Here is a 27,974-nt window from a genome sequence, read left to right on the forward strand (position 1 = left end):
TTGAGCATGGCTCTGAGGAGGCTGAGAAGCTGGAGGTCGCCAACTCCTGCGGACCTGGCAGCTGATACCTGTTCTAGGAGCGTTCTGCTGCCCAAACCCTTCATCTGTGCTAAGGACGGAGCAGACACAGCCCAAAGGCACCCGCACCTGGAGGGATCTCGGGTCGCATTCTGCTGCTATTAACAGGGCTCTACAGACCTACGAACATCCACGGAGGAGCACTCCGCAGAACTACAAGCTACTTTTTGAAGTGGGGGGTGGAAGGAGACAGTTTCCCCCCTCCTTCCCTGTTTGGGAGAAAGGAGTTGCCCAACCTGGTCATGAGACTTTTCCACACTTCTCCAAGCAGGCTCCTGAAGTTCTGACACTGCACCTCTGAGAGCCTGGGGTAGCATAGCCCAGAACAGCCCCCCAGCAACACACCCCCGAGTGCAGACAACCTGGTAGGCACAGGAGATGGAGAATGAGGTTGACAAATCAGTGGACAATCAAATGGACAAATACATGTAATAATTTGGAAGTTTTCTTTATCTTTGCTTTTACTCCGCTTCCTCTCCCCCTGCTCTGTCGTGTGTTGATCTCGATTTTGATTTAGCTGTGCTCTTAACTCTTTCTTACCCTCCCCTCCTCGATTTAGAGTGACAATAATGGGGAAATCAGAGAGTCAAATGGATATTGTGGAGAAATCAACAAAATCTGGGAAGAAATCCTGGACCTTTGTGGCAATCGCTCTGGCTGTCTTGCTGCTCCTCATGACTTGTGCAGTGGTCGCCCTGGTGATCCTATATGCCAGCAGCAGAGGTAAGGAACCTGGCAATAATTCACCTCTTCCCTCTGCAAACAGCACAGGAGGCTTTTTGCAGAGCTAAATGAAAACAGAAGTACAGGGAAAGGGTGAGGTCACCTCTGTGAGGGACATTGGCTTCCCTGCCTTGTCCCAAGCTCATGCACAGAGATGGATTTTACTTCATTCTTGAATTGTGTGATGTAAGATTCTATGCTTTTAATTAGTTCTGTGGATTTGATTGAATTCAGCATTATTCTGACAGAGGTAGCAAACCCATTGCACTATTTCAGAGGGGCAAGGTGTGTGTCTGTGCACCAGGCTGGGCATCTCCTTAGTTTACAGGAGTCAAGAGTGATTCTTGCAGGAGTTGTAAAGCACAGCTGCATGGCAGAGCTAAAGAGGAGATTGTTTATTGCAATCTGAAGGATAAAAAGCCAGCCTGCTGCTGAGGAATGGGAGACTTTTTTGCAACATTACCAAAGACAATTTGATCTCTAGGTGAAATTTGGTTCAGTGGCTTTCATGCAAATGCCTACCCAGGAACCTGACAGTGAGGTGCAGCACGCTGAGCTGCTTTGCCTGCTTGTGAACTGCAGAGCACCACTTAACTCAAAACTGAAGTTTTTCCTCTAGCACACCAAGTGCAAAGTCCTATTTAACAATCCTGTGGAGCAGCCAACAGGACTGCTAGCAGCACCTGCCTCAGGTTTGGCATTTCCATGAATGCCTCCTGGATTCAGAGCTTTGCTAAAACACTAAGAGAATAAAACTAAGCAGCATGGAAAGCAAAGCTGCTTTCTCCTTGCACTGCCTCTGCATCCCCTGCCTGCAGAGAACTGCTTTCTTCAGCACTTGGGAGTAAAAGGCTGCACAATTCTGAGTAATAATTCATGAGAGAAACCTTTTTATGATTTGCTCCTTTGCCAGCAGCTGTTCCAGTGTCAGCTGAAATCTCTGAGTATTCACAATACTCATCAGGAAGTTGATATGTTTATGATATTAGCCCAGGAGACAGGAGGAAAGAAATTCCCCAGAGATAGGTTTTAGAGTAGGAGTTTTTATATCAAAATATTGAGCTGTGCAGAGCAGGTTTGTTTTTGTTGTTTTTTTTTCTTGCATGTATAACGGATTTGAGAAATCTCCTTCACAGTGAGGGTGGGGAGACACTGGCACAGGTTGCCCAGGGAGGTTGTGGATGCCCCCTCCCTGGAGCTGTTCAAGGCCAGGTTGGATGAGGCCTTGAGCAATCTATGATTCAGATTCATTCCATCTTTGCACATCCTTTATCAGAAGGACACTATCCAGAGAGAGTTCTAAGAAAGAATTGGTTAACTAATGGCAGATCAAAAGGATTCCCTGTCCTGCCTTATGTTCTCTCTTTGTGTATATGAAGCTATATAAAGGCTTGGTGGTGGTCAGGGATTTGTTCTGCTTCTATATAGCTTGCAGAAGCACCTTGTGGTGCATGGCACAGGCCCCTGGTTATAGCAGCAAGACCTGTGAATGTTCATGCTCCTTTCTGTTTGTAAATTCAGACTAGAAAACCACCAAAGCTTTCACAGCCACACAGTTCTATAGGGCTAGGAGCAGCCTGGGCATTTCTGACCCCCAAAAGTTTTTATGCCCATGAAACCTCATCTAAATAGGCTAAAAGAAAATATAGCAAGGAGAGCATAGCAGTGTTTGGGTGATGACAGAAAGGGAAGCAGACAGAACTGAAGTCATTTGGGTTTGAACCTGGATCCACCATGCTCCCAATCTTTCCATCACAACCACACATACAGCTCTGCAGGCTTTTCACAGCTCCTTCTCAGCTGTGCTCCCCAAACATTTCCTGACCTCCAAATCTCATCACTTGTTGGGAAGGTTACAGTCTGAAGAACACTTCCACACTTGCTGGAGCTGACACATCAAGTCACAGTCAGCAACTTCTCCAGGCAACTGGGCTACAAACACCTTCCCTTCTCACCTCATTGCTGGTCCTGCCTGCTCCAGAGCCACCTTACTCCTTTAATTGATATTTTGGTCACTTTCTGCCTTCCAGGTTCATAGGGTTTCTCAGAAGTGAGATTCACAACATGTGTGTGTGTGTGTGTCTGCATCCCCACAGGTTGTCCCTGCCCACATCTGTTAGCCAGGCTGCTGGAAAGCTGTAGCCATGCTCATGCAGCTCTGCTCCATCCAAATAAAGAGAGAAATGCTCTTGAGCTAACAGCACCTTGTTCTGAGAGTGGGTTTCCCACAGCCTCAGTATGCTGCTGCCTTTCCTCTGCTGGGAATGCAATTAGTGTGCACTTGAATAACAGTCACAAGAACCTGCTCTGCAGGGACATCCTCTAAACCAGTCCCTGGAGAAGCTGGTGGCTGAGCTGTGGCTGAACTCCTAGACTGATGCTTACTCACCCTTTGACTTCATGAATGTTCATTACTGAGACAGCTGTCCAAAGGAGATGGACAGGGAAGTTGGACAAGATGTCCTTTGATGCAATCTGTGAGCAGAGAAGTTGTGAGGAAATGATATTTGGGTGGCAAGAGTCTTCTCCCTTGCACTCAGAGCTCCCTGTGAACATCAAGGGGAACGGTGGAGTGACAGGGCTGCAAGAGTGGGCAGACACCCCTGAGTGCTGATGCTTACAGGAATCTCCATCTCAGTCATGCTTACAGAGAGACTGTAGGCAAGAAATGACAAGAAAAGTGGAACAAACCCAAATCCTTGTGTTCTGGTGTCCATTTGAAGACACTGGCATGGGTACAGATGGCACTCTCTGAGGAAGGACAGCCCTGAGTGTGCAGCCAAGCTTTCAAACCAGATTTGGCTTCCCTCCTTACATAGCTCAGTTACATTTTCACAGTCACAAGGGCTTTATGGATGTGAGGAGCTGGAATCCTGTTGGGTGCTGAAAACTGAAGTTAGATATTGTCAAGTTCTATTAAAGAGAGAAGCTTTGATTAAAGAAAAAAAGCTTCCTGTGAGTCCTGCTTGGTCTCTGAGAAACAAGGGCAGGTGTGCAGCACTCTGGGACAATTGTCTCTTTCTCACCTTGCCCTTTGCTATTTCTCATGGACATTTTCCATAACTAACTACTAGTTTCTCCTTCCTAGCAGGATTCTTTCCCTCCCTTGGAATTCCTCTGGGCTTTCAGGGTTTTTACCCTTTGAAATGATTAGAAACTTTGGAAACTCGCAAAATGGGCTCTCATTTCATCTGGTACCAAGAACAACAGCTAAACTCCTCTCCCTAGGTGAAGCCTCACATGGTTGCACATATTTTGCTCAGCTCATGTTCAGTTGCTAGACACTAAACTGTACTAAGGGAGTTCTTCTAACCCAGCTCTGCTCCCCCAGCACAGCTCAGCTGAACCCTGGATGTCACATTCCCAGTCACAGTGGGGGCTTTTTATGTTGCTTCCACTGATAACTTCAAAGCCCTCCTTTCTTCCCTACTGTTTTATTCCTATCTGAATGGCTGTAATCTTGTTTGTCCCTGTGTAGAGCCCTTATTTTCATTGGAAGGGATTTAAGTAACTCTTTTCTGCAAACATCCTAGTGCAAGGGTCAAAGAAAAGTTTCAAAAGTGGCTAATCCTGCTGGCAAGCTAGGCTGTGAAGGTTCCATGGCCCAGTGTGGAACCATGCAGCTGTCTATTTAATGCAACTAGATGCTGAGCTAGTTGAGTTTCACAAATTAAAACAGCAAAATTCATCTCCTTGTGCCCAAGGCCAAGCCAGTCCTCAGGCTGGGATGCTTAGATCCCTCCCATTCCAGTTCTGTGGTGAACAGCACCCAAGAGTGGCCTGAGCAGAATCACAAACACTTCCAACTTAGTACTCAGCATAAAAAATTCCATGTCCATGTACAAAGGCTTCAGTGTAAGTTCTGCTGCAGCGCCTTATGGCTGTGAATTCACATCAAGAGCCTGTGTAGTCACAGCCATCAAACCCCTGGTGCAGAGCACCAGGCAATCAGAGCTAGGGACAGGTCCTGTTTCACTCTCTGCTCACCATTAGAAGTGCTTAGGTGTTTAGTGGAGCTTCTTCACTGGAAATATTTCACCAAAATAGAAAATTAACAGCCAAGAGCAGCACTTTGTGTGCTGGCTCTGTATGGTCATCCCACGTCCCCACACAGAGGCTCACTTCATGTTCTAGAAGTCTCAGCAAAATGCTGCTGCTAAGGATTCACTGCCTAGGCTCCCTCAGATCCCTCCTCACACCACTGCTGCTCTGTGGGCTGGAACCAGCAAGTCATAAAGGTCTCCAGGGTTCCCACATCTGATTGTTTACAGCTGCTGAGGGAGGTGACAGCCAGGGCTGAGCCAAGGTTTTAAAGGAACAAAATCCATGTTTGACTAGAGGTGTGCTCCTGTCACAGCAGAGCCAGCTGATACTGCTACACCCATCAGCTCCTAGCACAGCTTGTACTGCCCTGGGAGCACTGAGATCACTGATAAGGGCTTCCCTGGACTTTTCCAGGCTCATCTCAAAGGCAGAACATGGATTTTAACACAGATCCACAGGCTGCTTTGTGCTCCACCATTCCATCAGCCCTGAACATGAGTGATTAGGGGACAAACTCTTTGCTGAACAGCAAAGGAGTAGCCTCAAAGGGCATACCTGAAATGCTGACCAAACCTGATCTGTTACCAGCTTCCCCCAAAAAACACCACACACACACTTGGAGAAGTCATTTCTGTCCCTAAATTTGGTCTTTGTGACTCCAAACAGTGTGAAAGCAGTAAGCCAGCCATGGAGTTGTGCTCCTTCTTTAAACCTCTGTCACAATCATGATCTTTGAAGCTCAAGGAAGAGCTCAGGTGCTCAAAGCATCTTAGTAGCTTGTCTGGAAAGGGATCCCATAGTTCAGTGTGTGTCAGAAAGACTGCAGGTGAAAAAAGCCTGGGTTCATTCTCCTCCCAGCAGACTTCACACTCCCTGCCAAGACTCTTTTGATGCTGCTTCCCATTAATTTTCCTCATAAATCTGCAGATCAGAGATTTCTTCACAGCTGTCATTTAGCATCATTTACTGGCACCAATATTCCCTTGCTTGCCTGTAAAACTAAAAACAGAGCAAGTGGTTTAGTTTCAGAGCAAGAGGGCTCTAAGACAACAGAGCTGTCACTGAGGTTGGGCTGCTGGCAGGTGGCTTTGGAAGCAATTTCTTTCCAAAAGAACTCATTCTAACTGTTTGCTCCTTCCTCTCCCTGCAGGCACTCACTATGGCACCAATTCAGGCAGCATATGTACCACACCTGGATGTGTTACAGCAGGTAATGACTGCTCCTGTGAATGCTTACTGCAGAGGAGAGGTTTTACATGGTGTGAGTCCTACTGAACCTCAATAAACAGCACTTCAGGCTGGAAAAATTCAAAAGGAATGAAGTTTCCCCTTAGGGTAGGAACACCTTCCTAATGCTGTCAAAGGCAGGAGGTGCAGCTGCCCTCAGATATAGTCCCATGTGTAAACACTGAGTAAAAATCCCACCTCTAGTCTTATTCTTCCATTCTATACAATTTTTTTGTCACCAGGAGTATAAATCTTAAAGCAAGGAATTCAGGAAGATTGCCAGCAGGTCAAAAAGTCTCTGGCTCTGACTTGGAGCCCCAAGGATGTGGCTTGACCAATACAAATAGCTCTGAAGTATGAGAAGCCCTTGAGATGAAATTTGCTCTCAAAGGGATACATCCTGCATGTGGGGCTCTTCATCTTCTTATTTTTTTACTTCTATTTGGACACCTCAGAAGAGGCAGGACCCCAGCACTGATGTTCCCAACTGCACCCAGAGACACTGCTTTCATCATAGGAACCTAAGCTTGGCCCCCAGATAGGACACTGGGCATTTTTAAGCAGGAAATTGGATCCTGTGCCTCATGGGACATGAGAATGAGACTCACCCACTGCAAGCAGCACAAGCAAGCTGCCTTCATGCCAGCCTTTGGTAGCCCCACAGATTCCTGAGCAGTCTGTGGAACTCACTCTCCCATTTTGCTTCCTAGCTGCTAGAATAATCCAGAATATGGACCCAACAGCTGACCCTTGCAAGGATTTCTACCAGTATGCCTGTGGGGGCTGGCTGAACCACCATGTCATCCCAGAGACCAGCTCCAGATACAGCATCTTTGACATCCTGAGGGACGAGCTGGAGATCATCCTCAAAGGTGGGAGCGAGGCTACTCTAGCCTGGGTTACAAACCAAGCTTCAAATGTTATTTACTGCACATTACACTGAGAAATAAACTTCCACAGAAGTGTTGATTGACATCCCCCCCCCCCCCCCCCCCCCCGAGTCCTTTAATCTCTACATCTCTTGCTGCACCAATTTTATGGGAACATTCTGTTCCCACTAAAAATCAGCCATAGGTGATTTGGTTCTGACTTCAAAAGGAGCAAGCCAAGCTGTGTGCATCTCCTTCTTCCTGACACTCTTTCCATCAATAGCTCCTTAACAGTGCTGAAGAGCACTCCAGTTCCACACTAATTAAAGCCTACAGTAACAAGTATTTATCATAGCCCTGCATCCTCTGTGATTTCTGTGGAAAGATCAAAGCTTTACAGGGGAAAAAAAAAAAACAAACCCAAACCCAAACAAAAATCTCACCACAATGGTTCCTTCCCCAGGTGTGCTGGAGACTTCAGATCAAGGGGACAGAGAAGCATTTCAGAAAGCTAAGATACTTTACAAGTCATGCATGAATGAGAGTGAGTCTCTTCTTGTTCCACTGATTCTCTTGTTCAAGTGTCCTGAAGTATCAATGTTCTCCTAAGCAAAAGTCCAGCCAGTTTCTATCTAACCCACACAGCTGTGCCTGGAAAGCTCATCTTCAGGTGAATGGAGATGCCTTGGTACCTCCTCAAGGCTTAACACACACATACTCTGGGTTGCAGAGAGGACAGATGTTGGTTACCTACCTCTGGTATCAATGCAAAGCCTTCCCTTCTGAGTGCAAAACCCTCTCCTTCCATCCTTGCCAAACTGATTCAGCCAAAATTGGTACCAAAGTCAAAGCAATGTCCTGACAACCAATGTAGGAGACAGATGGGTTCATGGTATCTCATTTTCTGCTCTGACAAGCTCAGTCTCAGATTCAAACTGTCAGGGCCATCACCTATCTTTCTCCTTTGGGTTTTTTCCCCTCCTCTATGAATGCACTATGATGTTTGTTTCTCCTCTCTCAGGTCTTATAGAGCAACGAGATTCACTGCCTCTGCTAGAGGCCTTAACAATGGTTGGAGACTGGCCAGTTGCTTCTGCTGACTGGAATAAGACCAAAGGTAATGCTGTGCCTGAAAGAGTTCAGTAGTGTTAAATCAGAAACTTTTACTGCACTAAGGAGAGCATTGCCAAGGAATTAGAGCCTGGTTTGGTGATAAAAAGTCAGAGTTTCATCCAGCTCTGGCATGCAGTGATCTGTGTGAACGAGACAGTGCACATTTCATACCAGGATTGTAAGATCTCATTCATGAGCAGGGCACATTTTGAGACAGAAACCTAAAGGACCAACCTGAGTTATGAAAACAAAAGCAATAAAACCAATCTGGCTGCATTCTGGTGCCTGTGTGGTGATTAGGGTTTGGGCAAGGTGGTGCTGATGTGTGCAGCTGTGGATGTAGTGCTCAGGGATAGGGTTTAGTCAGGGAATTGTTGGTGTTAGGTTAATGATTGGACTTCATGGTCTTAAAAGTATCTGGAAGGTTTTCCAGCCCAGGCAGTTCTGTGATTCTGTGTGTTTATATAAGAAAATCATTTACTAATTACTTTATGCCACTGAGAGGTAAGAACAGTCTGGCAATTTCCAGCCTCTGTAGAAGCAGAGAGTCAGAGAATGGATTGGGTTGGAAAGGACCTTGAAGAACATCTACTTCTAAACCCCTGCCATGGGCAGGGACACCTCCCACCAGCCCAGGCTGCTCCTCCAGCCTGGCCTTGAACACCCCCAGGGAGGGCACATCCACAGCCTCCCTGGGCAACCTGTTCCAGTGTCTCCCCACCCTCACTGAAAAGAATTTCTTCCTAATCTCCACTCTAAATCTGCCTTCCTCAAACTTCAGTCCATTCCCTCCCCTCCTATCACCACAAGCCCTTGTAGAAGTCCCTCCCCAGCTTTCTTGTACATAAAGGAACATCCTCTATGAATGTTCTCACATCATGCCCAGGCTGGTTCTAAACAATTTCAGCAACTCACTGGTAAACTCTACAACAAATGCAGCATGGCTTCATCTTGAGGGATCCTGATAAGTGATGGATATTTCCCTTTGTATCTCCCAGAGCCAAACTGGAGCATGGAAGAGAAACTCTCCATCATGAACTCCAGATTTAACAAACGTGTCCTCATCGACATGTTTGTGTGGAATGACGACAGGGATTCCAGCAGACACATCATTTATGTAAGAGAAACACTGCTGACAAGGATTTAGGTGCCAGAACCCTCAGGGGTGGTTATTGACACTGCAAACAGAGCAGCTTGCCCTAAGGCAGCAGCAGGTGTGCACAGCACAGGCAAAGCCTCTGCAGCACTTCTGTACCCCAAGTGGCAGATCTGTTTCAGAGGCCCTAGTGGAAAGTGTTTTATGGCAGCATAATTTTTTTTGTTTCAGTGAAAGAAATAAAAGTCAATGGATCTCTGCTGATTTACAGTATTTAAGGGTTATAAATTCTTGAGACTTGCAAAATGATGGTGAGGTTTCATATAGAGCAGGAAACCTTGCATTTAAGACCTCAAGTCAAGCAGCTTCTTTCCTAAGCTGCTTAAATCTATCCTTGGACCTCAGTGGTTAATGCAAGATGTTGCTTCATAATTCTCACTAAGTATCCACTCTGTCCTTACCTAGGAATCCAGAGACAAAAGTTGTCTTTTCCATCTCACCTCAGTCCCTAGAAAGCTGAAGTTTTGTTCAGAGTGCATTGGGCACCATAGCAAGTGCAGCACTTCAGGTTGCCTTTCAAGGATACCTTTGGACATCTGTTCCTCACTAACTAAAGAATTTAATGTATGATTCCCTTCAGATTGACCAGCCAACTTTAGGAATGCCATCCAGGGATTACTACTTTAATGGGGGCAACTACCAAAGAGTAAGTATTCCTTGTCATTTGTTTACTACCTGCTGCCTGAACTACTTCCTTACTCAGCCCTGTGTTTTGGAAAACTCCAGTGTGGTTCCTCATACTGTGTGGTGCTCAGAACCAGACTGTGACAGTCATTGCTATTTCCATGGAGCAGCCAAAGCTGTATTGATGGAACAGATACTGAGCTAGGAAGAAGCTGCTGCCACTTACTCCTCTCTTTCCCCTAGTTACATGAAAACTGGGAGAGATTCTCCAGCTGCTTTACCCTGCCAATGCTCAGAGAGAATCAGAGCAGGGTAGTTTATAAAGACATGGGAAGCTATTGCAAACCTAACCAGATCATTTAGCAGTTTGCAAGCTGAAAATACTGCTGTGGTTGCTTTTCTTTTCCTCAGTTATGCCACAGCAACAAAGAGTACTTGCAGCCCAACAATCAAACTCATCTTCCTAACACGAATGGAAGGGAAGAGAGAGAGACAGCAATCAGCATTTTAGAGCCTTTTGTCTGGTGCTTGTAAGGGCAGATGGAAACAGCAGTGAGAGCTTTCTTCTGACTTCAGTGTACTTGACTATGTGCTCATGTGCAATCTAGCCTCAAAGAGAGGCTTGTGAAGCTGTCATGGGATTGTTTCCACACCTCCTGAGCATCTCTGCAAAGTGCCAGCTTCTGTTCATCTGTCTCACGATGCAAAGCAGCTCCACATTGTGGTGCTGGGAGCTGCAGGTGGCTGCTGGCACTAGGGTTCTGTCAAGTGGCACCTAGATAGAAGCTGTGGCAGTAGGAAAGAAGGATATGGAAGCACTGTTGCAGGAAAGGCAGGCTTGGATTGGCTTGTAGGAGGTAGGAAAATCAGGTGAAGTAGACAGACAATCCTAAAGTCAGCAAAAGCAAACAGTGCTACTTCATACAGCTTCAAATTGAAGCTATAAAGGAGAAGGGCTAAGGCTGGGGTTTTCATCTTCATGAATAAGGAGGAGACAACCTCCTTTTTATTTGCTATTTAACAGCTCACTTCCCACAGACAATGAACCAAACTGATGACCCAAACTCCCCCTGTGCATAGTCCAGCATCTTTTGGCAAAACTCCTACTGAGGCCTGTGGGAGTCTGGCCTGATTAAGCCCTCAGCATTCAGCCCCCAAACACAAATCATCAGCAGCATGGAAGTGCCCAGACTCAATTTCACATCAGTTGTATTTATGTGGTTTCCAAAGTCTGTGGGAGGAAGAGAAGCATGCAAGGAGAATAGGTAGCATTAAGCTTTCCTGTATCAGAGATCAGCACTCCCTCAGCAGCCAAATCTCTTTTCAAGGCACATTCTGGGGCATAAATCAGAGCCATACCCTCCCCCTGGAAACAAAGCAAAGGTATCACTGGGAACCATCTGAGACAGAGCTTTTCTTTCAGACAGTAACAGCAGAGTTCAGAGGATTTATGGTGTTACTTTCAGAGAATTTAAACCTTCCTTGCTTGCCCTGGTTTGGCCAGGAGGGATCATTGCTGCCATGGGACACAAAGCACAGAGCCCTCTCTTCGCTCACGTAGTCACTCTGAGAGTGCCAGGGAGTTGGGTTGCACAGGGAAGCAGAAAGTGTTGCTTTCCCTACATTTTGGGACTGGCAACTGCACTGTAAGGAGTTTCAGGAGGAACTCAGGTCCTGCAGTGGTGGGAAATGGAGTGGAGAGAGTGGCACTGGAAGCAAGGGCTGGGGGCTGTGACCCCTGGGTCCAGCTTTTCACAGCACACTGTGGAGCTAAAATAGTAAAGAGAAGAGTGGTTTGCTGAATGCAAAATGCTGGGCAGCAAACCTTCTCCTCACAGTGCTACCTGTGTTCTGTCCCTTGTGTGCAGGTGAGAGAAGCTTACCTGCAGTTCATGATCACCATTGCCAAAATGATCCGGGAAGACAAGAACGTGTCTAAGGATGATTCCTTTGTCCAAGAGGAAATGGCAAAGGTCATGGAGCTTGAGACAGAGATTGCAAATGTGAGTACAGAAATGGGAGAACATCTCAGGATGTTCTGGGGGCAAAGGCGGAGCAGGAGAGTCCCTTGCTGTTCCGTGCAGCAGCTTTCAGCACAGCAGAAAGCAGAGGGAGAAACAGCAGGAGAAAGCAGGGGGAAGAGGACTTCTTGTGCCATGAGCAGCCCAGGAATCAGAGCCTCTGTGTGTACAATGATCCCTGCTGCACACTGCTGCTGTGGCTGCTCTGGTCCCAGCCATAGTTATCTCTGGAAGGCTCCCAAAGCAGGATAATCTGTCTGCTGCTAAACACACACCAAGATAATACCAGGGCTAGCTCCCTTGTGTGCTTGGAAGTCTACAGCACCCTAAGAATCTCCAAGAGCTTGAAGGGGGAACTTCTAGGCTCAACATATTACTGAGCTCCTGTGCTACACAGCACTGGGCATCACCAAATGAGCTTTCTTTCCCAAAAGAAACTGGTTTAGACTCAAATAATATGCGAATGTGTGCACTTGCATGTGGGTGATTGCAGCCATGGACACTTGGGTCAGTTGATTCTAGCAATAACCTTGTGAATGTCTTCAGGCAACCACCCCAGCAGAAGAGAGGCATGATGTAACCTTGCTGTACAACAAAATGACCTTGAAAGAGCTACAGGAAAAGTTTGCGTTGAATGTAAGTGTTTAATGAGCAGCTTAAATACTTTCAGTCTCCCTCTTTATTACCATGCCACTTGGAAATGGCTTTGTGAATTAATCTGGGATGCAACCAAGTAGTATAAAATGATTCCCATTCTTAATCTTCTCTTCAGTGTCTCTTAAAAAGCATTTTTCTACTGAGCACCACCACAGCCACATTCAATCCCATAGCCTATACAAAGTCCAGGCAGTTATTGAAACACCTGACACTGCTGCATGTCCTTCTGTCTGTCTAGGAATTCAACTGGACCTTCTTCATCCAAGGTGTGATGTCTTCAGTAAGTGTTCAGGTTGACCCTGAAGAAGAGGTGGTTGTCTATGGCATACCCTATCTGCAAGAGCTGAAAGCAATTATCTCAAAATACTCAGCAAGGTAAAGGAACTGGAGAACATCCAAGACAAAAGGCCTGGAGGTGTTGTGGAAATGTGAATTATTTGGGACACTCGCTAGCCAGAACTCTTTTGTCAGCTTCTCTGACAAAAAAAAAAAATGACACCACAAGGAGGTGGCTTCTGAGATCCCAGGGTCCCAAAGTCCTGTGGTACCTCATGTCTCATCTGCTCAGGAAAGGTTGAATGGTGGGGGGAAGAGAAATAATCACAGGCTTAGTTCCTGTTCCACTCAAGAAGGAAAAAGGAAAAGAACTAGATGCCTGAAGAGAGATGTTTGTAGAGGCCTCAGTCTGGGATGCCTGAAGAGAGATGTTTGTAGAGGCTTCCACAGCCTGTTAAGAGCAGGTACCCATAGATGCTGTGAAACTCAGGACTAGCAGCAATGATTTCCTTTCTTATCTCCCTTCAAAATGAAGCACACACACCCACACACCCCCTCCCTCAGCCTGTACTAGTGCTGTTTTTCACAGGGGATTAAGCTCAGCTTTGCTCCTCCCTACAGCACCATCCAGAACTACCTCATCTGGCGTCTGGTGATCGACCGAGTCAGCAGCTTGAGTCGGAGGTTCAAGGATGCTCGGGCCAGCTACAGGAAGGTAGCTACAGAGTCACAGGTTGCTCTGGGTTGGAAGAGACCCTCAAAGGGCATCTTGTCCAACACCCCTGCACTCACCAGGGACACCTCCAACTAGAGCAGGCTGCACAGGGACACATCAAATCTGATCTTGACTGTCTCCAGAGATGGAGCCTCAACCACCTCCCTGGGCAGCCTATTTCAGTGTCTCACCACTCTCACTGTGCAGAACTTCCTCCTGATGTCCAACTTAACTCTGCCCTGCTCCAGTTTCAAACCATTGTCCCTCGTCCTATCCCCACAGGCCCTTCTGAACAGTCCCTCCACAGCCTGCCTGTAGGTTCCCTTCAGATTTTGAAATGCAGCTCTAAGGTCTCCCTGGAGTCTTTTCTCCAAGCATGAACAGCCCCAACTCTCTCTCAGCAACCTGTCCACACAGGAGAGGTTCTCCAGCCCTCTGATCATCTCTGTGGCCTCCTCTGGACCCTCCCCACCAGGTCCACATCTCCTCTCTTCCTAAAGAGAGCACAGACCTTAGTACTGCAAGAATCACCAAACCAAGCCCTTGTCAACACAGTGCCATTATTTTGTCACAAAACCCCCAAACAAATCTAAGACCAGCAACCAGCAGAAGGAAAACCTTTCTCTGAGGTTAAGCTCCTTTGCAGGCAGTGAGTCAGAGGGGGGCAGAGCTGATGCTGGGGTGGTTTGTGCTGCAGGCACTCTATGGGACCACGCTGGAGGAAGCTCGCTGGAGGGAGTGCGTGAGTTACGTCAACAATAACATGGAGAACGCAGTGGGGGCAATGTACGTCAGGGAGACATTTGCTGGTGAGAGCAAGAGGATGGTATGTAGATGACCCTTCCTACTACTGTACACCCACAATGTCTGCAGCCCTCCTCCTCCTCCTCCAGCTGAGCTCCCAACCTGGGGTTTTTCCCGTTTAAGATACCAGTCAGCCAAGAGTCAGAAGGTGTAAATGCTGAGTATTGTGGTTTAGAACACTGAATCCGGGGACATCATCCTTCAGTAGGAAGCTTTTCACCCCTCCTAGCTGTGCCTGGGGGAAACAGCCTGGGAATGACTGATTGGTTGCTGCTTCTCCTTTAGGTCCGAGACTTGATAGATAAGATCCGAGAAGCCTTCATCGAGACCTTGGATGAGCTCCAGTGGATGGATGAGGCCTCAAAGGAGAAGGCTCGGGAGAAGGTCAGCAGCAAGAGGGAACTGCAGTGTTCCATCATGAACATGAGTCTCTGGAGTTCTGTGGCATCTCTCTTCCCAGCTCTAGAGGGGAAAGCTTTGATGTTGACCATCCTGTTATCCATCATCCTTCTGCACTGCCCTCGTAATGCTTTGTTAGCTCACAGGCATCACAAAATGGGTTGGAAGGGATCTTAAAGATCATCCAGTTCCAACTGGCAGGGGCAGGGACACCTCCCACTAGACCAAGCTCCTCATTCAACCTGGCCTTGAACAGCTCCAGGGAGGGGGCATCCACAACCTCCCTGGGCAACCTGTGCCAATGTCTCACAACCTTTGCTGTTTCCTTCTATGAGTCTTGTGAACCATGACCTAAATGAGATGGTGGCACAAAATGCACCAAGTAGAACGACAGCAGAATATGGTGCACTACCCCAGAGACAGCTTTTCATAGACTTCAGGACCACCAGCACTGTTTTAATAGCAAGGAGGAAAAAGCCAGTAAATGAGTGCTAAACTCAATCCTTGTTGAATGGTGCAGCACAATCTGCAAGTGGCTGGACACCAGGAGATGAGAGGAAGACTCTGTTCCATATGAAATAGGCCATGAGGTGCTTTTGAACAAGAGCTTTTAAATGTTTGCATCCAATGTCTCACAAACGGGTAAACAATAGCAGAAAGGAATGACAACAAACATCAAAGCCACCACACAAAAACCACAGTTAAGAGGAAACATTAAACTCTTCTCTTCCAGGCAATGGCAATTAAAGAACAAATTGGCTATCCAGATTATATTTTGGAAGACCAGAATGAAAAACTAGACCAGGAATATGCCAATGTAAGTATGCTCTGCATGCCTCACCAAGTGCCTCATCTGTATTTATTTGCTTGCTTCTGGATCCACACACAGAGATTGCATTGGGTTGGAAGGGATCCTCAAAGGTCATCTTGCATTCAGCAGGGACCTCTCCAAGTAGAGCAGGCTGCACAGGGACACATCAGGTCTGACCTTGAATGTCTCCAGGGATAGGGACCTCAACCACATCCTTGGGCAGCCTGTTCCAGTGTCTCACCACCCTCATTGTGCAGAGCTTCCTCCTGATGTCCAACCTAAATCTGCCCTGCTCCAGTTTCATGGCTCCTTGTCCTGTCTCTACAAGCCCTCTGCAGCCTTCCTGTAGGTCCCCTTCAGATTTTGAAATGCAGCTCTAAGGTCTCCCTGCTGCCTTCTCTTCTCAAGGCTGAACAGCCCCAACTCTCTTAGCCTGTCCTTGCAGGTTCTCCTGGCCAGAGGTTTTAGTGGTGCAGGTGGGGACAGGAGACTTAGAGGTCCAAGGGAGCTCTGAGCTCATCTGGCCTGGCAGGGGAGAATAAGCACATCCTGCCTCTGCTGCAGATGGAGCAATGGACATAGAGAGCTCAAGGGATCTCTTTTTGGAGCAGTGCAGCATCCTGGAAAACTGATAGCTGTGAAATGTCACTTCCAAGGGCCAGGACAAAATCAGTTGTGGCAAACATTAACAAATACATGCATGCAAAGAGCTGAGGATGAAGGGTTGCCTTGCAATCAAACCCTTTCTTGGTTTAAAAGCTCTCTTCCTCTTTCTGCACAGCTCACTAAAACCCTTGGCTGTTTGTTTTAGTTAAACTTCAGTGAGCACAACTATTTTGAAAACATTCTGGAAAACCTGAGAGCTGGAGCCCAAAAGAGCTTGAGGAAGCTTCGAGAGAGAGTTGACCAAGACATGTAAGTGTCTGATCATGCTCATTGTGTTTCACCCCTGTGCTGTGGAAGGCTGAGAATGCTTCTGAGACCTTCCAAGTTGGTTCCTGGAGTTAGCAAAGTAGTTCATTGCTGCTTCTGGTAGGAATTCATCCATTTCTCTTGGAATCTCTTTAAGCCTTCATTCAAGCTGCCTCACATTCAGATATTACATTGCAGTCACTTAACTCAAAAAGCAGTGAGAGGGCTTCCTGACAGCTCAGCAAGGAGGAGATGAGCTAAACAAGATCATGGAACTTCTGAAAGTTTATATTCAGGGGAAAAAAAAAAGAAAAAAAAAAAACTAAAACCAAAATAGCTGAAAGAATTCTGGCCAGGATTCTGCTGGAAACATGCCCAGTGCTGGGAGGCTGAGGAGCAGATCTAATTTCTGTCCATTTCTAGGCCATTATTTCCCAACTGCACTCAGTAAAGTCTAAAATGTCTTTTTCAGGAACTTACTGGCATAGGTGAGGATTTAGCTGCTTCCTGATCCCTTCTTTGACTCCACAAATGCATCCTGAGCAAGTCTCAGGTCTCAGCCTGTACTGCCCTAGCTGTTACCTCCCAGTTCTCTGCTCTTGGGCAGATCCTCAGCTAGTGCTAGCTTGAAACAACCTACTGCCAGTGGCAGCCCATAAAGTGGCACTGACATCTCAAGGGTGAGCAGTTGGCACCACATTACTGCACAGCATCACCAGGATAAGCCCTCCAGCCCTTCAAGTGCAGCTGAGTCCTTGCCAAGTCCATGGCAGAGACACAGAAGCCCTGGTCTGCATGTTCAGCAGCAAGTGCCTTGGGCTCTGACCTGGTTTCCAGAGCTGTGAGCTAGCCAATCTCAACTTCTAACAGCCCAGGGAGCTTCCTGAGCTGGACTTCTCCAACACAGCTATTAGCAAAGCTGCTGCTGAATACATTAGTGACAGAGACACTGCAATGGAAGGCAGAAGTAGGGAAGCTAATGCCAGTATGATGTGGTGGTGTTCACTGCTGGGCTTCCAGCCTGGGTGATGCTGGAAGAGAGAATCTTGAGACAAAGGGGAAGGAGATTCCAATCAAAATGTCAAGCACCTCTTCCCAAACCATAAAATAAGAGAGTTACTCATAAGCACACAAAAAAAATCTCCCAAAAGGAAACATTAGTCAAAGTTAATTGTCACAAGGCCTATTCATTTTTAATATCCTTCTTCCTGTGAAGTGGTTTCAACTCAAAATGTGAGCACTTGGAAACCTCCAGTGAATCGCTGATGAATAATTCACCAAGGGAGTTTTCTGATCACTCAGCTAATTAACAACAGGGTTGGGTTGGTTTTTTTTTTTTTCATTTTCTCTTTCCCCACTTGATGGGGACTCAGCCAGGGTCCTCTTCACAGCAAAAAAAAACCCAAACAAACCAACCTTGCACAGCTTCAGTGTCCTTAATCCACAAACTGTGTTACAGATCACTGCTGCCTCTTACAGTCTGTCTGCAGAGACAGATGACAACCCTGGAGCCAGAATCAATATTCAAGAGCAAAAATATTTCTCTCTTGAACTTGGCATTGTTTTGGATGAGAGCTGACCATAAATTTGCCACCAGTTATTTTCTAGCATTACCATTTCTTTACAGCTGTGTTCTACGGCACATATCTTCCCTACCTCAGTCCTTCCTTTATATGCAACCTAGATTTTTTTTAAATACTAATTCATTAAAAAGAATGTCTCATACACACACAAGAAAAAAGAGCACTAATTTTGTGTGCAACTTTGATTTTCAGATGGATAATTGGAGCTGCAGTGGTCAATGCCTTCTATTCCCCCAATCGGAACCAGATAGGTAGGTTTGCAACAGCTTTAACCTACTCCTGTTTTGCACCCCAGGGGTGCAGTTCTGCTACCCAGAGGCAAACCTGCCTGTGTCCTGTTGGAAATTGTGGGCAAGGTAACCAGGCTGTCCTGATGGAAACTGTGGGCAAGGTAACCAGGTTGCTCTTTTCAAGCAGTTGCTTTGTTGACGAATATTCAGCTCCCCCCTCCACCACCTTGGCAGGCACAGTTTCCATACTGGAACAGCCTGGACAGTAACTGCTACCACCCCAGTGCCAGCTTCAGAGACCAGAGAATGCTAACAGTGTACCCTGGGCTGCTTGTACTCAAGTTTCCACATTCCTGATAAACACATGGGCAGCTCTCCAGTTTGCTCTCTGTACAGATGGGAAGGAAATTAGATTGATAAGAGCCAGCCCAGACTAATGAAACCTGCTTCTGGTTACAGACTGGCAGCCCTAAGAGGTTTTGCAGAGCTGCTGGGCTGACCTTTCTTGCTCTTAGCAAAGAAAAGCTTCAGACTTAAGCCATAATGATCCTGGCTTCTCATGGTCCCTGCTCTCTGAGCTAGTGCAGGTGACCAGAAGCTCAGGTTAAGCCTGCAGATACCTGAGAGTCTTTGCTGGATTCTGAGCATCCCAAACAGGAGAGCAACCAAACACTAAGCAGCATCTACTCAAATTCCCAGCAAGATCTACTCTCCAAGTACTGCCAGATCTCACAAGAGGAAAAATCTCTGCCTTTTTTTGACCAGACAGCAACCACACCCTGCTCACAGAGCAGACCAGAAACAGAAAACAACCTGAGCAACAGCCCCAAGGGCAATCACAGATCATTGCTGCAAGCAGAAACACCAAAGTGCTGATTATTCACCTCTCTGGCCCCACCAGAAGGAGCTGACTTACCCTTGTGTAGCTCACACTGAGTGCCATGCTGTAGGTACAGCCAAAGCTGTGCCCAGTCCCTCAGCCCTTGCAGGATGCTCCTTCAGCTTACTGGAGCACATCATCCTGGAGCTCTACTTGCAGCCACACTCATGCTGCCTATTTCTCCACACTGTTTATGCTGATGATGATCAGCTGGGAGCCAGCTTTCCAGGCAGGGAACTTGGGTCTTAAAGCAGACCAGTTCCTCTGCAGCTTTGCTCTTCTAACTAACAGAGAAGCAACTGGATGAAGCAATTTGAAGATGAATATACCAGCTAAAAATCCATACACAGCTACCCCAGTCATGGAGGTGCCAGTTAAAGTCTGTTTCTTCCTGTCTCTAGTTTGAGGAAAATCTTTTTTTTCCTACACTCATGTCCTGCTTCTATCTTACTGCTTCCTATTTTACTCTGTCTTGGATATTTCTCCCCTGAACTGTATGTGTAAAGCCTTCTATAGAGTTAAAAAGGATTTGGTCTCTCAATAAAATATTTGCCACCTAATTTCACTATCCCACTTCTTAGGGAGTGTCCTATTAGATTTAATAGCTTGCAGTCTTAATTCCTCTAGGAGCTTATTGCTCTTCATCTTAACACAGAAGAGATGAAGACTAAATCCCATGGATCCTACACAAGGCTTTTATCAGCAGACTGAAGCAGCCCAGACATTCTCCTGCCCTCCCACACCCCAGACTGGCATCCAAGTGCACTCAGTGCTCTGTAGGAGTTACTACTGTGTGTATTCCACATGTGGAGTGTTGTTGGTAATCAGCATGCGATTGTTTGCCTCTCCTGAACAGAAATGCAGCAATAAACCCTTCAGTAGCTTCCCTGTAACAGGGCTCTAAAACACAAACTCTACCTCTCTCAGTTACTAAACATTTTGTCCTTGGCTTCCTGCAGCAGACATGGACCAAATCAGGCTGAGGCTGAAGCGTCAGTGATGCTTGGGCCTCAACCAAGGAGATAGCTTGGTCATAGATGTGCTAAATTAAGCCTTGATTAAGTGCTCATTTGCCATTGATCAAGAGAGGCACAGCTGCCCACGGGAGGCATGAGGCTGTTTCTAATAGTTTCATATTTTCTGTTCCTTCCTGGCCTTTAAACCCAGCAAGCCTGGGAGGAAAGCAGAAATAAAGCTGCCTCACAGGGTCTCCTTCTTTCTCCACATCTCTGCAGTGTTTCCTGCTGGGATTCTGCAGCCCCCCTTCTTCAGCAAGCACCAGCCTCAAGCCCTGAACTTCGGAGGGATTGGGATGGTGATTGGGCATGAAATCACTCACGGCTTCGATGACAATGGTGAGCAGAGGACTGAGGCAATGTTGTGCTTTTGCTTGCCCTGGGAGGAATTAGAGGTACAGCCTGATGTGCCCAGGCTGGCTGTGCACACACCAGCACAGGCTGCTCCTGAGAGCAACACCAGCACACTCCTCACCTTCCCTTCTGCCCTGAACAGGTCACACCAGAAGTGAGCAGCTGTTAAAAAGGAATTGAGTCAATGACAATTCTCAGCTGTTACTTTGACACCCTCAGCAGCATGGTGCAGGCAGGTCTGTGGGCTCCTAAAGTAAAATGAATCCTGGAAAGTGTGTTCTTGGGATAGATGAGCCATCAGGAATACCTTGAAACCACAGCAGACTTCTATTTTCCAACACAAACATTTGAAATTAATTGACTTCATTATCTCTCTAGAATGCAAAACCTCCCTTCTGATACAGCAGGCCAATAATTTCTTACAAGTTAGTCTCTTCAGTGGGTGGTTTATGATAATTCTGTGCAGACCACAGAGAGTCACACCACAGATCCCCAAACCCCAGATCTATAGCAGAGCAAAGCATGCTCTGGCCAGAGAGCTGAGAACACAAACACCAGACTGAAATTCCAGCTTCCTTCTCCTGTGGCAGGGTAATTAATTCTCTGTGAAGCTCAGCTCTGCCCCATGGGCACAGAGAATCAGCAGCTTGGACACCTCAGAGGGGTGGGAAGCTGTGGTTATGTGAATGTCTGCACAAGCCAGTCAGAAATAAAACCAAACCAAGGCTTGGTGCTGATTGAACAGAAAGCAGGGAAAAGGAGAGGATAGAGATGAAAGGGCTGCAACTGATCTTATCCTTTTTCTTGTGCCAAAGCAGAATCAGCTGTGCCAAAGCCCTTTCTGACAATTCTCTGTAGCACACAGAACCCAAAGGGCAGGAGGAAGGAAGGGAGAGGAGCAGCTCAGACGAGAAGCGGGTGCTCCACTGGCAGAACAGCTGCTCTGACACACTCCAAACTTCCCTTTTTTTGCCTTGGATTTTTACACAGGCAGGAACTTTGATAAAGATGGCAACATGTTTGACTGGTGGAGCAACTTCTCTGCCATGCATTTCAAGGAGCAGTCTCGCTGCATGGTTTATCAGTATGGCAACTACACCTGGGAGCTCGCTGGGGGACAAAACGTGAGTGACAGGACCCAACACTTCCACACCCTGGGGTGTCCTACAGAAAAACAGTGGCTGTGAAGGGGAAATCTCTGCAGAGGATAAGCATAAACCCCACACAGCACAGGCTCCTGGTGCTGGAAAGAAGGCACAAGGATTGTTCCTTGGGAATGGGGATACAAGTGCAGCCTGGGAACCCAGAGCCACCTGTGAGCAGGGGAGGGAATGGTGAGCTGGCCCTGCGTGTGCTGCTGCAAGGTGTTCTTGGTGAGGAGGGGGAAATCTGTTGTCAGTCCTGCTGGCATAAGCTCTGCCCAGCAGCCCATGTACTTTTCAGGCTACCACAGAATGGCCTAGGTTGGACAGTCCCTCTCCAGCCATCCTGTAGTGTCCCTTCAGGTACTGGAAGGCATCTCTATGGTCTGCTGGAGTCTTCTCTTCTCCATGCTGAACACCCCCAGCTCCCTCAGCCTGTCCTCACAGCAGAGCTGCTCCAGCCCTTGGATCATCTTTGTGGCCTCCTCTGGACTCACTCCAGCAGCTCTGTGTCCTTCTGATGCTGGGGACACCAGAACTGGAGGCAGTATTTGGGGTGGGCTCTCACCAGAGCAGGGTAGAGGGGCAGAGTACAGTCTAGGTGTGTCTGTTCTCTCTGTGCCCATCTGCAGCTTCCACCTTCTCTGTTTCTTCTTTCTCTTCTTTCTTTCCCCTAGCACAAAGCTTCCTTCTGTTGCAGACACCACTGTCTGTCTGCCTTGTCTGTGATGTATCACTGCTTCAGCTCATGGCTCTGAGGGCTGCTAATGGTCCTGACTGTGGAGTAATCGAGTGATGATTCTTTTACAGATCAGTGGAATAAGCACATTGGGAGAAAATATTGCAGACAATGGAGGAGTCCGACAGGCTTATAAGGTAACTTCCAGCCAGAGTGTGAGGGAGCTGTGCCCCTTGGACCCAGCTGTGGTCCCTGTTCTAGAAGTCAGGGAAAAAATGGACAGTTAAGAAGTTACAGAATCACAGAATGGTTTGGATTGGAAGGGACCTTAAAGATCATTTAGTTTCAACCACCCCTGCCATGGCAGGGACACCTCCCACTAGAACATATTCACTCAACACTGTGTCAGAGCATGGGGAGACATCAACTATTAAACACTCATGGAGAAAGGTTTTATCCATGCATTAAAAAACCAACCAACCAAACAGCAAAAAGGGACAAGAAACTCAACTCAGACAAATCAATTCTTCAAGCAAAGCTTTGGACATGTCCAGCACTCACTGCTTTAAGCAAACATCTCCGTTCTCAATAGCCCTGGGACAACCTTCCCTGAAAATGGACTCACACACAACTTAAAGTCAGCTACCACACTGAAGAGTAGCTGCATTGTCTATCCCTGGAAGCCAGGGTGTGCATCCAGACACTTTAAAAGCATTATCAGGCCTTCAGAATGGGTGTTTTGCATCACTGAAGCTTGAAGTTTTGCTTGCAAATTTCCAGGTTTTATTACCATACTCAACCAGACTCAGCTGCTCAAGGCTTCATCCAACCTGGCCTTGAACACCCCCAGGGAGGAGGCATTCACAGCCTCCCTGGGCAGCCTATTCCAGAGTCTCACCACCTTCACACTGAAGAACTTCTTCTTGAGATCCAGTCTGTTAATATTATCCCTTAGCTTCAAACCATTCCATTTGTCCTGTCTCTAGACACCCTTAATGCCAGTGGTGTTCCAGAGCACTGCCTCCACACTGTGCTTGGACCCTGTTTCGATCAGCCTGGCTTTAGTATTTCTCCTGCTCTACCAGGGAAGTCAGCTTCCAGACTGGGGGAAGTCCAATATCTTTAATCCTTCAGGTTTACAACCACTCCCCCCTTCCCAGCTTGTGAGGAGACTCACAGAAGTTATCAGCACAAAGGCTCTTGCCACGTGGAGCTCCAGGCTGAGCACAGAATGTTCTCTCCTGCAAACAATCCTAGCAGATGTCGTGGGGAAACTTCTCCTCTCTGGTGTTTTGAGCATGGCAGCAGTGTGAGGGTGTTTGTAGGAGAACATCCTGAATTGTCACTGAAGATCCCAGCTCTGGGGGATGTCATTAACAGTAATTACTTCGTTAGAGGGAATATGCACTTGGCTCTGAGAGCTGTGCTGGGGAGGGCTGGGGTGGGGACGCTGCTGCTCACAGCCTCCCCTGCTGCTCCCTGCTGTGTGGGGCTGGATGTGGCTTTACCCTCAGCTCCACCTTGCGTGTGCTGTGCGCTTTGGGACTAGCTCAGCAACTGAGGACAAGGTAATGGAAGGGTTGAAATGAAGCAGCATGAGGACACATTAACTTGTCTCCATATGTGATATACCCAAAAAAGGGGAAATTGCCCAATTAATGTGTGACAATGCCAGGTAATGGCTTTAACATTGAGCAAGGTGATTATCTGCTGTTTTTTTCAGCAGTTACCTGAAGAGATAAAAATCCTCACCCACAGAACCCTGGAGAGGACTTAACACTTTATTTCCAGATACAAATTCCTACAGCAGAAGTCAAAGCTGGTGGTTTGGTGCTCAGTGATGGGCATTCAGTCTCTGCAGCACTAATATTTAATATTTATCACCAGCTCTACTGAAACAGGAGGTCAGCAGCTACTCTTGCTGCCCCCTTGCTTGTTGAGACACCACAGCAACCCAACAGCCCCTCAGGGCAGTGACACACCTCCTGCTGAAGCACTGTGTGCCCCTTTGCTGAGGAAAGAAAGCTCTTCAAGTGACTTCACACTACCTATAAGGGACCTGGCCTCACGTTTTCCATCCCTACATTTATCATCACACTGGGAAATTTCATTGTGAGTGGTCAGGCACTGGAACAGACTCCCCAGAGAGGTGGTGGAGTCCCCATTCCTGGAGGTGTTCAACAAACATCCAGACAGGGCACTTCTGGCCGTGGCTTGGTGGCCATGGTGGTGTTAGGCTGACAGCTGGACTTGATCTTAGAGCTCTTTTCCCACCTTAGTGATTCTAAGAACACACAAAGCTACTTGCAGTGTAGGTCAGCTGGCACCAACAGCTCTAAAACTCCACTTCCATATAAAAGTTTGGCAGTTTTACCTCTTTGATCACAGTTTTCCGGTTCAGAGATCACCACATAGCTGAGAGGCAGATGCAGGTTATCTGTGTGCTTCATTTTTACTGCTAGGAAAGTCAGCAGAGCCCTTCTGATGGCAGCTTGTGCACTAAAACTCGCTGGGCTCTTTGTGTTAAGGCAGAACCAACAACAACATAGAAGGGAGGAGATGCTGGGTTCAGGACTATTGTGACCAGAGTCACAGAATACCAGGTTGGAAGAGACCCCAAGGATCATCTGGTCCAACCTTTGAGTTTCTCACCCCAAACCACCCTCCCAAACACTCATCATGCCTGAAGTGGCTCTCCTGCTGCTCCTCTGAACTGAGTCTCTGATCATTTCTAGGCCTACTTGAAATGGCTGGAACGGGAAGGGAAGGAGCCAAAGTTGCCTGGACTGGATCTGTCCCACAAGCAGCTTTTCTTCCTCAACTTTGCCCAGGTAAGAACACTTGGATGCAGCCATTCCACGCTGCAGGAAAGTATAAATTACGGTACCTTAAAGGTCAGAGAGAAAACCAGCCCCAAGCTCCAGTGGGACAGTGATTCAATATTCGTTGAAGGGTCCTCAAGACAGACATGGATTGAAGCTGGAGGAGGGCAGATTGAGACTGGAGATGGGAAAGAAATTCTTGACAGTGAGGGTGGGGAGACACTGGAACAGGTTGCTCAGGGAGGCTGTGGCTGCCTCCTCCCTGGAGGTGTTCAAGGCCAGGCTAGATGAGACCTTGAGCAACCTGTGCTGGTGGGAGGTGTCCCTGCCCATGGCAGGGGGTTGGAACTTTAAGGTCATCCAAGCCATTCTGTGAATCTATGGGGAAAGTGCAGTAATTAATGAGTTTTCAGTAACTTGTTCTGAGGGCACTACTGAAACCTGCTGGAGTGAGGCTACAGAGAACCAGGGCATCTAACAATCATCAGAACCTGTCCAAGACCTTGATAAAGACTAATTCTTTTAAAATTGTATCAATTCTGCCTCCTTTATAAAACCTTCCCCACCTGGAGTATAACAATTGGGGGTGGCTCTTAGGACAAACCTCAGAAGCTCCCCAGATGGAATTCCTTTTGCTGCTGACTGGCTAATGATGAATCCTCCTTGCCTAGGTTTGGTGTGGTTCCTACAGACCAGAATATGCCAGCCAGTCAATAAAGACAGATGTCCACAGCCCTCTGAAATACAGGTGGGTGTTACAAACCACTTCATCACTGGCTGATCACTGATGTGCTCCCAGCCCAGGAGCAGCAAGTGGCTCCTTGCTGCCAGCTAGAATCTGACAAGAGAAGCCTGGACTAAGCTGCAGAACTTCTGCCCCAGCTTGCAGCATGCTGCTGAAGGTCCATTCCTGCTCCTGGCCTGCTGGATTTGCTGATTCTGGGGAACAGGCCAGAATCCAGACCACTCAGTGGGTTCCTTTGTGCCATTAGCTCTGTTTTCTCACACAAAATACCCTGCACCCTGAGCTAGGGGACACTAAATGGCTTCATGGACAGAGAATCATGGAGCCACTTAGGCTGGAAAAGACCTTTCAGATCCTTGAGTCCAACCATTAATACCACACTGCTGAGTCTGCTGCTAAACCATCTCCCTCAGCACCACATCTACACAGCTTTGAACCCTCTTCAGGGATGGGGACTGCGCCACTGCCCTGGCCAGCCTGGGCCAGGCCTGGACAAACCTTTGGGGGAAGAAATTGTTCCTTGTGTCCAATCTAAATCTCCTATGGGGCAGCTTGAGGCTGTTTCCTCTCATCAAAAGTTTCTTGATCCTTTGGACCTGGCCCCAACCCCAACTGGCCCCAAAGTCCTTTCAGGGAGCTATATGGAGCAAGAAGGTCTCCCCTGAGCCTCCTTTTCTGCAGGTTGAACAACCCCAGTTCCCTCAGTCCCTCCTACAGCTGCTGTCCTCAGAGGACAAGGCTTTCTGTCCCCCAGAACCTACAGCTCCTGTCCTCAGAGGACAAGGCTTTCTGTCCCCCAGAACCTACAGCTCCTGTCCTCAGAGGACAAGGCTTTCTGTCCCCCAGAACCTACAGCTCCTGTCCTCAGAGGACAAGGCTTTCTGTCCCCAAGAACCTACAGCTCCTGTCCTCAGAGGACAAGGCTTTCTGTCCTCCAGAACCTACAGCTCCTGTCCTCAGAGGACAAGGCTTTCTGTCCTCCAGAACCTACAGCTCCTGTCCTCAAAGGACAAGGCTTTCTGTCCCCGAGAACCTACAGCTCCTGTCCTCAGAGGACAAGGCTTTCTGTCCTCCATGTGGAGCCACCTCCATGATTGGTTCTTTCTCTCTCTCCAGGGTGATGGGATCTCTGCAGAACTTTGAAGCATTCTCAGAGGTGTTCCACTGTAAAAAAGGCACAACCATGCATCCTGCAGACAAGTGCAGAGTCTGGTAACCAAAAAGAGCCCTGGCAAGGACGAGAGCTGCTCTGGTGACACAACAAACAGCTTTTGCCCATGACGTGCCTGAAGTTCTCCCACCCAGCCACAGCCAAGGCAAGGGTGCAGCTGCTGGAGAGCATGAAGAAAACGAGCAGTGGAGCTCTGGGGGCTCCCTGGGGAGTCTCTGGGTATCTCCATGGCTTCTGGGCTGTGCTGAGAGCCACAGCACCTGCCAGGACTCAACCAACTGTTTCCAGCCACGTCCTGACTGTTACCAAGATACCACATCAGGGTTACAAAGACTTCAGACAACACAACCAACATCCAACTCTTTATTTCTCAGAAAGGAGCAGACATTTTAATATCTGACACCTCCTGAGGACTCAGCAGACCTGGCTGAGCTGCCTCCCTGGACTGTTTCCCAGTCTTCTGACCCAGTTTCTGGTGCATTCTTCCCAAATTCAGGTTAGAGCTGGCTTGGCCTCCCATGCTGTCTGCAGCCCTGCACTCTGGGCACTGCTTTCTGCCCAGAGCTCACTGTTTGTCCTCAGCCATGACAAAGTCAGCTCTGTGTTCAGATGCCTGTTGGCTGCACCTGAGCTCCTCTGCTCCAAAGAACAACTGCAACCTGCCCTTCACCTGAGGCATTTCTAGACAGAGCTCTTCTTTAGCAGCACCAATTCTCTTGTTCAGGTCCAGAGTGCAGGGTCTGCCTGCAGAGAGAGATTTCCACTGATGTTTATTCTTGTACAAAGTGTATAAAAGACTTTTCTCTCTCTTTTTTTTTGCCAAATAGCAAACATGTATCCATGGAAACAATTAAGATGTTCTTTAATCCTGTGCCTTTTGTTTGGTTTTGGTTTGCCATAGGCTATTTTTCAGTATTTACACT

General features: G+C 47.5%; 1 protein-coding gene across 2 annotated transcripts; it reads left to right on the top strand.

The window, feature by feature from the left end:
- On the top strand, positions 1-27,946 carry MMEL1 (membrane metalloendopeptidase like 1). 2 transcript variants are annotated; one of them, XM_054394887.1, is made up of 23 exons: positions 1-506; positions 638-801; positions 5,996-6,055; positions 6,783-6,944; positions 7,405-7,485; positions 7,963-8,058; positions 9,053-9,171; positions 9,791-9,856; positions 11,703-11,837; positions 12,402-12,491; positions 12,751-12,887; positions 13,410-13,503; positions 14,201-14,329; positions 14,593-14,691; positions 15,440-15,523; positions 16,329-16,432; positions 18,205-18,263; positions 20,358-20,477; positions 21,483-21,616; positions 22,445-22,510; positions 25,049-25,144; positions 25,807-25,883; positions 26,997-27,946. In XM_054394887.1, exons 1-23 carry the CDS (start codon positions 457-459, stop codon positions 27,094-27,096), a joined length of 2,322 nt encoding a protein of 773 aa, XP_054250862.1. In that variant the 5' UTR covers positions 1-456; the 3' UTR covers positions 27,097-27,946. The 2 variants fall into 2 exon arrangements, with proteins under 2 accessions (XP_054250862.1, XP_054250863.1); XM_054394888.1 differs by having other exon boundaries at positions 1-443.
- The last annotated feature ends 28 nt before the right edge of the window (positions 27,947-27,974 follow it).

The sequence above is a fragment of the Indicator indicator genome, chromosome 32 (assembly GCF_027791375.1).
Source record: "Indicator indicator isolate 239-I01 chromosome 32, UM_Iind_1.1, whole genome shotgun sequence".
Lineage (NCBI taxonomy): Eukaryota > Metazoa > Chordata > Aves > Piciformes > Indicatoridae > Indicator > Indicator indicator.

Bases quoted from the DNA above. Each gene is read 5' to 3' on its own strand.
- MMEL1 (XM_054394887.1), top strand. From the start codon at position 457: ATGGAGAATGAGGTTGACAAATCAGTGGACAATCAAATGGACAAATAC. The intron at 14,330-14,592 runs GTATGTAGATGA...CTTCTCCTTTAG, and splicing joins CTGGTGAGAGCAAGAGGATG to GTCCGAGACTTGATAGATAA. The intron at 21,617-22,444 runs GTGAGTGACAGG...ATTCTTTTACAG, and splicing joins AGCTCGCTGGGGGACAAAAC to ATCAGTGGAATAAGCACATT.